At 37.3% G+C, this 12,562-nt stretch overlaps 1 protein-coding gene across 1 annotated transcript in view; it reads left to right on the forward strand.

The window, feature by feature from the left end:
• Itfg1 (integrin alpha FG-GAP repeat containing 1) overlaps nt 1–12,562 on the forward strand; it is a gene marked incomplete in the record, with an annotated part of 219,908 nt that overhangs the window by 21,975 nt on the left and 185,371 nt on the right. The window contains 1 exon segment of the mRNA XM_005401409.2: nt 267–361. Coding sequence (XP_005401466.1) covers nt 267–361 — 95 coding nt within the window.

A 12,562-nucleotide genomic window follows, 5' to 3' on the forward strand; every position in this document is an offset into this window, starting at 1 on the left:
TTGTTTGTCTGTGTTCTCTGTGCACTTACCTATTATGAATATTTCATATAAATGGAATTAGAAAGCTTGTACCATTTTATATGTGGCCTTTTCATAGACCATTTTTTTAAGGTTTATCTCTACTGTGCCATGTATCAGTATTTTATGCCTTTTTATGACTGAATAATACTCCATTATATTGGTATATAGTCTTCCATCCATGTCTTTGTATTTTGAAATAATATGTATATTATCTTAGGAACTTTTTTTTTAATTTTACATTTTAGAAATTTATCGTGGCATCCTGCATTGGCTACTAAAAGTAAAATGCGAATTCCACATTCTCATGCATTTATTGATCTGACTGAAGACTTTACAGCAGGTGAGTTGCACAAAATGTGAAATGCTTGTTTTCAACTGCCAAAGAATTGTGGAATTTTGTTTACTCTTAAGTTAGTATTCATTTAATAATGAACTGCATGTTAAGGCCTAACTACTAAAAAGTTGTAATTCAGTTCTATTAGAAGCGTGGAAAAATTAGCAATTGTAGTCTTTGTTTTTCTTTTAACAAATAAGTCTTTATTATTTTTATTGTCTGTGCCTTGGAATTTGAATTCTCCACTTTTTATGAATTCTTGGTAATTTAAATATGTTGCATGATGCTTTTTTCCCTTCCACTTAACATTTTCTCACGAGTGCTATAAATTTAATAAGAAAAATAATTCTTTTATAACATACAGTGGGGTCTTTTAAAAACTTATTATGAACCATTTAAACAAAAAAGACAGAATAGTATTATGTGTGCACATTTAATCATCATCTAGCTTTAAGAATTATAAATACTATATATCAGCAGCCTCAACCTTTTTGGTACCAGCAACCAGTTTTGTAGAAGAAAGTTTTTCTCTGGACGGGCTGGGAGGACCTGTGGCTTGGGGATGATTCAAGCACATTGCATTTATTGTGTGCTTTATTCCTATCAGTATTACATTGTAATATATTATGAAATAATTATACAACTTATCATAGTTCAGAATCAGAGGGAACCCTGGGCTTGTTTTCCTACAACTTGGCAGTCCCATCTAGGGGTGATGGGACACAGTGACACCTGAAGTCTGTTGCTTATGTCCAGTCTGCTCCATAGAGTCTTGTTTTGGTTGCTATCACCACAGAAAACCCTGCTTCACAAAGATAGGATCTTGGAAATGGAAGCAGGCTTTTTACTGCTTTTATGGCATTCTCAGGATATTCTGCTTTGACTTTAATCTAGAATACTGGAGATTCAAAATTTTCTCAGATAGACTTTTAAGTCCACCATCATTTGCATCCTAAAGCAGTTGATCTTCTAGCATAGACAATGTCCATTCACCTGGCTTACTCACAAATGGGTCAGGGATCCGTTCCTTGCTAATTTAGGAGTCTTGAACATTGGGGAAGCTGAGAGCCCAATGTAGGGGACATAATTGTAATCCTAACACTCAGAGAGGTTGAGGCAGGAGGATCATAAGTTCAAGTCCGACCTGGGCTGTATAGCAACCTAGTGAGACACTCTCTCAAAGTCAAACAGGACTGGGGATGTAGCTCACTACAAAGGCCCTAAATTCAATCCCAGTGTCTGCCCAAAGGGGAGCTTAGGTAGTAATGGGAGCAGTGAGACATGGGTGGAGGGGGAAGGAAGACAGCATGCAAGAAAGCTAGGTGAGGTACATGATCATGCATCAGCTTGGAGAAAGCTTAGAGAAAGAAGGCCCGGGTTCACTCTCTTTCACAATCTCTGCTAATGTTTGAAACATGTCAAAAATCCCAATGTTCCCTCATTGCCCCCACAGTTCTAGTTTGGCTATGAATGCAGTCACTGTATTTGCTAACTTGCACACAGTTATCAATTCTCCTTTGAAATAACAGATTGAGGTCATTGAACAGCTTGAATATGTCACACAAGTAGGCAAGTTTTGTGACCCTTCTCTGTCTTCTCTGTCACTGAAACTACTGGTGGCTGCTTTTCTAAACACAGCTCTCATAATTCAGAAACTCTGGCCAGTGGCCTCCCTTTCAAAGCCATCTCATTTCTATATATAAGAATATACTGTGAAAAAAAATATGCACTGTGTGTCTTGGATGATAACAAAGTGCACATTCTGAAAAATATATTGCACAAAAACAATCACTGCTCTCTTGTTGTCATCATTGGTAGACTTGTCACCTGGATTGCATACCACTGTGACTCATTCATTAATCCTCGCCAACAGTTGCATCTCAGTATCATTTGCTGTTTCATCAGTTTCTCTACCTGTGCACTGGCCAAAAGAGGAACATATGCTCCTTTCTTGAATAGCCATCTGTTCTAAAAAATCACATTAGATGTCCTTAGCAGCAGCAGGCAGGATCAGGATTAGCAGTAGTAAGGGACTTCTTAGCTTTAGCAATGTGTTTAGGCACTATGAGTGATGCTCCCAATACAGACACATTTGATGAAGCAGTGACCTTCAGAAATGTTTTTTCTGTTTGTGTGGGTTTTTTTTTTTTTTTTTTTTTTTTTTTTTTTTTTTTTTGTTTTTTGGGTTTTTTTTTCCATTTGAAAACCTCCAAAGGCTTATCTTTTAATTCAGGTGCCCTCTGGTAAAGCAGTTTTGAATGTTTCATTGCTACATTGGATAGTGGGTGAACACATGTTATACAGAGCAGGTTTGGAGAATGTGAATGATCTGCGCAATGAACCCATAACTTAAATAGGACTCTTGTTTTTTTTCTTTTAAATGCAGCTTTCTTTTTGTTGACAGTCTTACAGTCTTCTGCTATCTCGTCATAGGGTACTTCTCATCTCAAAGATGCTCTCTGGTGATGTTTCTTTTCATTGTGGCTAGGATTAGCTTGTAGGCTTCCCTGAGACCAGTGCACAATTCAGGAATGAGGCACAGAGGAAAATGGTAAATAAAATAATGGGCACATCACATGGGATTGGAGTAAGTGTCAGATTTTGGTAAATCCAGCTACCAGATGCAACTGTACAATTGAAGTACATCAACTTTTGCCACTATAAAACCTGCCACCAGATGTAGCTTGTCACTCACTCACTGGCAGAGTTTTGATATGAATCAATAAGCAATTAATGTATTGTGGTCTCCATGCAGTCAAACTTCTCTGCTAATGTTAATCTGTATTTGTAGCTGCTCCTCAGTGCTAACATCACTGCCTCATCTCCATCTCAGATCATCAGGCATTAGAGTCTCATAAGGAGGACACAGCCTAGATCTCTTGCAGTTCACAGTAGGGTTCACATTCCTTTGGGATTCTATCAGCTGCTGATACTAATCTAACAGTAAGTAAGCGTAGGTGATAATGGGAGCAGTAAGACATGTCTGTAAACAGAGGTCAGTCCTTGCCTGCTTACCTACTGCTCACTTCATGCTGAGTCCCAGTTCCTAGTAGGCTACAGACCGGAACCAGTTCCCAACAGGTAGTGGACAAAACCAGTACTGGTCTGTGACCTGGGGTTGAGGACCCCTGTTATATACAGCCAGACTTATTTATCTGTACTGCCACCAAGCTCCTCCCACTGTAGATAATTTTAAACAAAATTCCAGTTTCATCTGTAAATATCTCAATCTATCTTTCTAAATAATGACTTTTTATCTATACTTATCAGAAGATCATTTTGAAACCTAAACAATTAAATAATGATTTTTAATGTACTTAAATTTCTGTTCTATATTCAAAATACTTGAATTTCTGTTTATGTTGTTATCAAACCAGGTGCTAAAGAAGGCCCATCACCAGGCAGGTCTGAGTGGGTCCCTCCAAAGAGGTAAGGGGCACCTCACCTCAACCCATGCAGATTCTTGATAGATTCAGTGCAGGAAAGGATTTCAGGATGTGTCAGTGAGAGACATCTATTCACCTCAATTGCCCATTTTTGTAATTGAATCTTACTTTGGGAGTTCTGATTTTTTTAGTTCTTTGTATATTCTAGATACTAGTTTACTATTTAAGGAGTTGCTGGCAAGAAAATTTTCCCATTCTGTAGGTTGTCACTTCACTTTGTTGATTGTTTCCTCTGCTGTGTAGAAGATTTCTAATTTGGTATAATACCATTTGTTGATTCTTGATGTTATTACTTGTGCGATTGGAGTTCTGTCCAGAATCTTTTTGCATATGACTTCAAGTTTTACCTATTTTATCTTCCAGCAGATTAAATGTTTCTCTTTTAATATTTTGGTCTTTGATGTAATTTAACTTTAGTTTAGTACATGATAGTTCTGGATCTAGATTCAGTCTTCTGTATGTAGATAACTAGGCACCATTTGTTAAAGAAATATCTTTCCTCCAGCTTTTCTCCCCCATGTCAAAGATCAGTTGGTTTGAAAGTACTTGAGTTTGTTTACTCAGCCTTTGTACTGTTCCACTGATCTGTTTTTGTGCCAGTAGTATGCTGTTTTTATCACGGTAGCCTTGTAATACAACTTTAAAACTAGGATTATCCTGCCTCTTGCCTTGTTCTTGTTGCCCAGGATGGCTTTTGCTATTCTAGATCCTTTCTGGTTCCCTGTGAATTTTAGGATTGTTTTCTCTAGTGCTGTGAGGAATGCTGTTGGTGTTTTTATTGGGATTGCATTAAATGTACATGTAAATTTCAGCAGTGAGGCTATTTTGATAATATTGGTTCTACCTATCCAGGTACAAGATTATATTTCCATTTTCCCATGTCCTCTTCAATTGATTTGTAACCTGCTATCTTGTTTAATTTATTAGTTCTAAGAGTCTTTATTGAGAATTTTTGGGTCTTTTGTGTAAATGATCTTGTCCTCTACAAATAAGGATAGTGTGACTTCATTTTTCCCTATATCCCTTTCATTCCTTTCTCTTGCCTGATGCTCTAAAATATACAGAACAGTACTAGTGATAGTGGACAGTTTTGTCTTGTTCCTGATTTTGTCCAAGGCCTTTTCTGTCTCTCTGAGATAACTGTGTGATTTTTGTCCTGTTTATATGATAGATTACATGTATCGATTTGGGTACATTAAACCAACTGTATATATCCCTGGGATAAAGCCTACTTGGTCATGATGTATGATCTTTTTAATGATTTGTTGCATTCTACTGTCTCTTGGAGAATCTCATTGAGGATCTTTGCATCTATGTTTATTTAAAAGGTTAATTTGTAATTTACTTTTTTAGTTGAGTCTTTGGCAATTTTGGAATCATGGTAATAATGCCACCTTCTATGAATGTGTTTGACAACACTCCTTCCCTTTGAATTTCATTAATTAGTTTGAGGAGTACTGGCATTCCCTGAAGTTCTTGTAGAATTCATGATGAATCCATCGGGTTCTGAACTTTGCTTAGTTGGTAGTTTTTCTTGCTGCCTTAATTTCATTGCCTGTTATGGATTAGTCAGGGTTTTTATATCTTATTGCTTCAGTTGGATTTTTCATATGTATCTAGGAATCTATCCATTAATTATGTATTCTTGAATATTTTGGAGTACAAGTTAATTAAGGTAATTACGAAATCTTGTGTTTATGGCATCTATTTTGATTTTGCCTTTTTCATTTCTGATTACACTGATATGGGTCTTGTCTTGCCTTCCTTTGGTAAGATTGCTAAAGGTTTGTCTATTTTCTTTATTCTTTGGAAGAGTCAGTTTTTCCATTCATTCATTCTTTGTATTTTTGGTTTAGTCTCAGTTTCATTAATTTCTTCTCTGAGCTTTATAATTTACTTCCTTATACTAGCTTGGATTTGGATTGTTCTTGTTTTCCTGAGGTACATCCTTAAGTTATTGATTTGGGCTTAGTTATTTTTGCTGATATGGACATTTACAGCTATAAACTTCCTCTTAAGACTGCTGCCATTATGTCCCATACGTTCTTATTTGTTGTACTGGCATTATCATTTGATTTTAGGAACTAATTTCTTCTGTGAGCCATTGATTATTCAAGAATATATTGTTTAATCTCCATGTTTGCATAATTTCCTGTGGTTTCTTTTCTCATTGATTTTTATTTTCATTGTACTATAATTTGATAATTTCAGATCTTTTTTATTTATTTTAGCAAGCTTTATAGGAAAGTATATGGTTGGTTTTGGAGAAAGTTCTGTGTGCTGCTGAGCAAAATGTGTATTCTGTCATTGAGCAAAACACTTTGTAGATGTCTGTTAAATCTATTTGTTCAGAAGTGTGACTGTACTCTGATATTTCTCTGTTAATTTTGTTTTTTGTCTCAATAATCTGTTTGTGATAGTGGAGTGCTGAGGTCCCCACTATAAAGATGTTGATGTTTATCTGATCTTTTATAATGAGTTGTGCTTATTTTGTAAAGTTGGTTATGCCAGTCACATTCAGTGCATATGTAATTACAATATTCATCACTTCCTTTCAGATTGTTCCCTTAACCAGTGTGTAGTCACCTTCTTAGCCTCTTCTGATGGGTTTTGACTTGACATCCACTTCATCTGAACATAGGATAACTGCCCCCACTTGTTTTTGAGGTTCCTTTTTATGGAATATTGTTTTTTATCCTTTGATTTTTAGTGCATGAATTTCTTATTTTGAATTATATGTGTTTCTGACATCTTGTGCGGATGTTTATGTTTTGTTGAATTTTTAAAATGTCTCTTTCAGTTTCTATATGGACAATATCAATAAATATATAGTGATATCTTGGTTTTTTTATATTTTTACAAACATATAGTGATATCTTTGTTTACAAGCAGTTTCACTTGCAAGCAGAATCATTTGGCAAAATTTTGTTTTTGTTTGCAAATCTGCTTTAAGTGATGAACATGACAGTGGCCCTCTTTTCCAAAATTGTGGAATAAATTAAAGTTCATAAACTGAGGTACCACTGAAACTCATTTAAACAGTATCTCTGGTCATTTTTCAGAGTATAAGCAGTTCTTCAGAACAAATCCTTGAAAACTAATACCCATAGGCAGTTGGGTGCCTCTGGCTCACTGGGGTCACTGTACAAACTGTATTTCAGACGGAATAATATAATGTGCTTGATGCAGACTTCTGTCAAGCAAAGGTATGATTCTGGCTGTCAGGTAGATTATAACAGTGTCTCTGAGCACCAACACAAATCCCTTTTCTTGTTCATGCCAAAAAGATGTCATAGTTCTGGCATCCAGGCCTGAAATGCAACCAAATAAAGAACTTTAAAGTGTGGTCTGCTGGTGAGATGACATAAAATGTATATTCCTTCTTCCCAGGAACTCTACCACTTTCTTTATTGGGTTATTTGCCCATTACAAAACTTGAAAGATGGCTCATTGCATGACCATTAGTTACACACTTACTAGTCCTGCCAAGCATGTTTTTAACTTTTAGGACTTGCATGCTCATACTCAAAAGCATCCCCAGTCTCTTCTTTGTGCCGCGTTCTGTTAGGCACTTAAAGGGCAAGTGTTACATTATTGGTCAAGGGAGACATGGCTTAAAAATTTCCGTTTATCATAAATTCATTTCGTTTCATCAAGTTCAGTAATTATTTCCTCAGCTTCCAGCTGTATTATGCTGGGATCCAAAGGCTCAAAGATGAGAAAAAAAAATCAGACTTAAATGCTACTGTTGTATAAATTTCAAGGATACCATTCTACCAAGGCATGCTACTGTATTCATTCTTTATTTTCTTTTTTTTCTGGTACCAGGAATCAAACTCACAACCTTGAGCTTGCCAGGCAGGCACTGTGCCACTGAGCTAAATCCCCAGCCCCCTACTGTATTCATTCTATATTGAGAAGATTAAACTTGATTTTTAAGCACACTGATTTGTGTTTTAAGTGTTTTGAAATGCAGCAGAATTTTTTTCGGGGTAAACACTGATATTCATAGGATCATTTGTTTGTACTACATTTGGTGAAACTACAAACATCTTATCTTTTTTATACTCCCTTGGTCATCTCATGGCTTTAAGTATCATCTACATCACAATTCCATATCCTAATAAGAAATTGATGTATCTCGAAGCTAGACAAATATATATAGTTTCAAACTTACTCATCAGCTGGCCACAAGCCATCTCTACTACTGTGCCTATGTCTGAGACATTTCAGATTGTGTTTCCCAAACTGCACCCCTGATCTTTTCTTCTAAACCCATGTTATACTTTATATCTACATGCTCCCCTAAAGACTCATGCACCCTTAGATTCAAATTTAGGGAGGTTACTGGATCATGACTGTGTGATACTGGATCATGGGCATGTGATAACTAGATTAACCCACTGGTCCGTCTAGGGGTGAATAATAGGAAGCCCCCCCCCCTTGCTGTGGGTGGCACCAATTAATAGGCTTATAGCCTGGTTGGAATAAAAAGAGAAAGAGTTTGCCGCTTAGTGCTTCTTGCTTTCCTTGCCATGACTGTTTCCCCTCTGCCATGATACCCTGCCATGGAGCCAGCTAACTGTAGACTGAAACTTCTACAAACTGAACTATAGTAAGCCTTTCTTCCATTACCTTGTGGTTGTCTGGCATGTATCCTAGCAAGAAGAAAATAACTAAGACAACCGCCTCAATGCCTAATCTACCAGTCACACTAAATGGCAACCCCATCCTTGCAGATCCTCCTTGAAAACATTGGACTGATCTTTCCTATTTCTGGCATATCCAGCATCAGGAAAATCCTGTTTATTCAGCCTTCGGTATATTCACAACCTGATCCCTTTTCACTATCTCCATTGTAACAATCCCATTTTACGATACCATATATTTTTCCTGTTTATTCAATTACTAATTTTCTTATTATCCACTCTTCTGCCTCTAACAGTCTGCTGTTTTAATACATGAGCTGTTGTGATCCTTTAAAAATGTAAATCTACTACAATGGAGTATTACTCAGCTATAAAGAAACATAAACTCGAGGCTTTTAATGGTAAACAGGTGCAACTAGAGACCATACTCATAAGTGAAATAAATCAGTCCCACATGTGTAAACACCATATTGTCTCCCTAGTGTAAGAACCTGCAAGAGTAAATAAAATCTGAAAGGTACAACAGATATTGGGAAAGAAACTGCTCAAAGGAAAGAAAAACTGGGATGGGGAAAGGGAGAAAAAGAATGAAATAAAGGGAAGGCAAGGGAAGAGGGGGAGGGGAAGGGAAGGGAAGGGAAGGGAGAAGAGAGAAAGAGAGGGGGGAGGGGGGAAGGAAGGAAGAGAAAGGGAAAAAGAAAAAAGAAAAGAAAAAAGAAAGGAAAACATATATATGTTTTCATATATATATACATATATATGTATATATGTACATGCACAAGATAGCCAAAGTAATTGCATTACTAATTTCTATTGGTTTATTGAAAGGAATAGTTAATGCCTAATTGTTGGATCAATTTTGAATGCCTGTATCTGGTAATCTGAACAACTACTTTGAAGATAATTATATGCAATGTAACAACCGTTGTTAATTTCCTATCGTGTTTTGAAATTATGTATCATTTTTATTGGGGTGTTTTAATTCTCTTTAAAATAAAAAAAATTAAATCAGATCCTATCACTCTTCCCAAAATCTTCCAGTGAATTCATTTCATGTAGAGATTTAGCCAAAATTCTTAAAATGGTTTACTATGCCCCACATACTTTGTGCACTGTTCCCTCTCTGACTTTTTGTTCTACTTTCCCACTTGATGCTTTGGACTGGCCACACTAACCTCCTTGCTATTTCTTAAACACTCCAAGACAGTGTCCATTCTTAGGGCTTCACTTAGCTATTTTTGCTGTCTGAAATATTGTTCCTCCAGATAACCCATATTCCTTCAAGTTATTTCTCCAAACATACTTCACCTGCTTTACATCTTTACTTAGATGTTATCTTTTAGGGAAAACTCCTGTATTCAAAACTGTACCACTCAAATACTCCCCTTTACATACATCTTCCCCTGCTTTAGTTTTTCTGCAGGGCCCTTTCACTGGCAAAATGTTTATTATATATTGTAAAAAATGTTTATTATGTTTATTATATATAATATAATGGCAAAAATGTTTATTATATATTTTATTTAGATGTCCCCTGAAAGCCTCTTGCACTCATAGGTGGGGCTTTTTGGAGGTGGAGGATTTGTGATACTGGGATTAAGAGTGTGTGGTGCTGGATTAGTCCACTAACTGGTTTATTATGTTTCTGGGTGTGGATAATAGGAAGGCCCACCCTGCATGTGGGTGGTACCACTCAAAAGGCTTATAGTCTAGAAGGGATAAAAGAAAGGGAGGCTTGCTGCTGCTACTGCTGCGTGCTTCCTCCTGCCTGCTCTGCCATAGACTGTTTCTCCTCTGCACTGTGCTTCTGCCGTGCTGCTCTCCTTTGGAGCCAGCTGTCTATGGACTGAATCTTCTGCAAACTGAGCTGAAGTAAACCTTTCCTCCTTTAACATGTGGGTACTGGGTATTTTGTTCCTACAGCAAGAAAGTAAATAAGACAAACTTTGATACCACAGAAGTGGGATTGTTGCTGTGAACTATGTGGTTCAGGAGCCTTTGGAACTGGCTTATGGGAACAGTTTGGAAAGGTTGGAGATGCTGGGTAAAGAAGCAGGCCTAGAATGCTGTAAACTTAGTTTGATGGGACATTCTGATCAAAACTCAGAAGAACAGAATGCTGATAGAAATGCAGAGATCAGGCTCAGGAAGTTTCAATTGAGAATAACAATTGAATTGGTTGGTAGACTCCAGACCATGTGTGTTATGTTTTGGCAGAAAACTTGTCTGCATGTTACCTGTGTCCAGATACTTTGCAGGAGACTACGTACAGTAAGTCTCTGACTTACGAAAAATTTCCAATCCAAGAGAATTGTTCATAAGTCAGATTAGTTCATAAGCCAGTAAAGTGAATCTCATAAAGTACAAATATGAACATTCACAACTTGAATGTTCATAAGTTGGGAGCTTACTGTACAACAGACTAATTAATCTGGCAGGAAAAATTTGAAGGTAGCTTAAAGTTGAGGCAGTGGCATGGCTACTTGTTGGGGGATTTTAGGCAGATCTGTGTTTAGAATCAAGAGGAAAGGGCCCAGCAGAATGACTCAAAAGTTTTGAGCTTGGCAAGAAAGCTTCTCTTCCTTCCAAGTATTTCTTAGAATACCAGGAGCTAAAACAAATGTATAATCCAAAACAAGAAAAAAAAAACTAAGAGCCATCTCTCCTAGTCTGCACTATGCTGGAGCACTCCTTGACTTCTTGCACCAAATCTAGGGAACAGTCCTGGCTACAAGCTTGGGATCTTTTCAGATGAACATGCGTCTTGCCCCAGGCATGCATATGGCTTTCTAAATCCTCCCCACCATCCAGGTACTTTGTTTTTCCTTACTGTGATATTATTGGGGATTGTATTGAGAATCTGTGCATAGTCATTTCAATGTTTACACAATTCTTAACATAGATACTGTAAAGCTAAAAGGCTCTGCATGATCATTCTTTTTTAAAACATTTATTTCAGGGACTTTCTGGTTTAAAATATGAAGGCAGATTTTCCCTAAGAGGATCTCAAGGGTCAGGGATATAGCTCAGTGGCACAAGGTCCTGAGTTCAATTCCCTGTACCACCAAAAACAAAAAAAAAAAGGGATATCAAGTACCATTATCTTCAGCATTGATAAGCACTTACTTAAACATCCCAGTTTCCCAAAGAATTTCTCCCAGATTTTCCTCTAGTGACCTTAGATGGCTGATTATCAGTCTTGACTCATAATCCTTTCTCACGGGTGCCTCCAGACCTTGCAGTTTTTGAGCCCTGTCTGTTACTTTTCCAAGGTGAGTTCAGAGTTATGTGAAAGACAGATGAGCACCTTGCATCCAGCAGTCAGGTGGTCTCTAGACAAGTAGAGCAGAAAGACACTGTACTTGGTGAGTGAGATCTCCTTTGTTGTTTCAGCGTCCAGTAACCAGGGCTGACATGGCCACCTCAGAGGTGGGGCAGGAGCAGGGAAGTGAAAATGCTGTGAATAGTTGTGGTTTTCCTTGTGCTGAAGTAGAACCCAGGGTCTCCCCATGTTCGAGTTTCCTGGGATCAGAGTTTGCTTGGTTGGTGTCAACTCTTAACAGTTTTCCAGGCTTAAGACATAAATTCTTTCAGACATTTTCTGCTTATCTTTTTAGTGTGTGCTCCGAAGGGACCAGAACCTGGAGCTGCCTACTCTGCCATTTTATTGATGTCACTTGATCCAGTTTTGTTCCTATACTCTATATCGTTTGGGAATTTTTTATGTTTTTGTTTTTTACACTACTGAGACTTGAACTCAGGATCTTTGCACCGAGCTACCTCTCCACCCCTCTTTTGTTTTGTGGTAGGGGTGGGGCCAGTATTGGAGACAAGATCTCCCTAAGTCCCTGAGTTTCCCAGACTGTGCTCAAACTTTGAATCTTCCTGCCTCAGCCTCTCAGAGTTCTGGGATTACAGGCTTATACCATCATGCTAGCTTATTTTTTATACATAGAAATTTTATATAAACATGATAATACAATTTTTTGGCTTCTTTTAGTCAGTATCATATTTCTAATGTTCATTCACTTAGTAATATATATTAATAATGTGTTGTTTGTACCAACATTCCTATCTACAGGTCAATAGGCTGCATCCTAAGTACTTTGATG

Source organism: Chinchilla lanigera, unplaced genomic scaffold (assembly GCF_000276665.1).
Source record: "Chinchilla lanigera isolate Chin_1 unplaced genomic scaffold, ChiLan1.0 scaffold00073, whole genome shotgun sequence".
In the NCBI taxonomy this organism is placed as follows: Eukaryota; Metazoa; Chordata; class Mammalia; order Rodentia; family Chinchillidae; genus Chinchilla; species Chinchilla lanigera.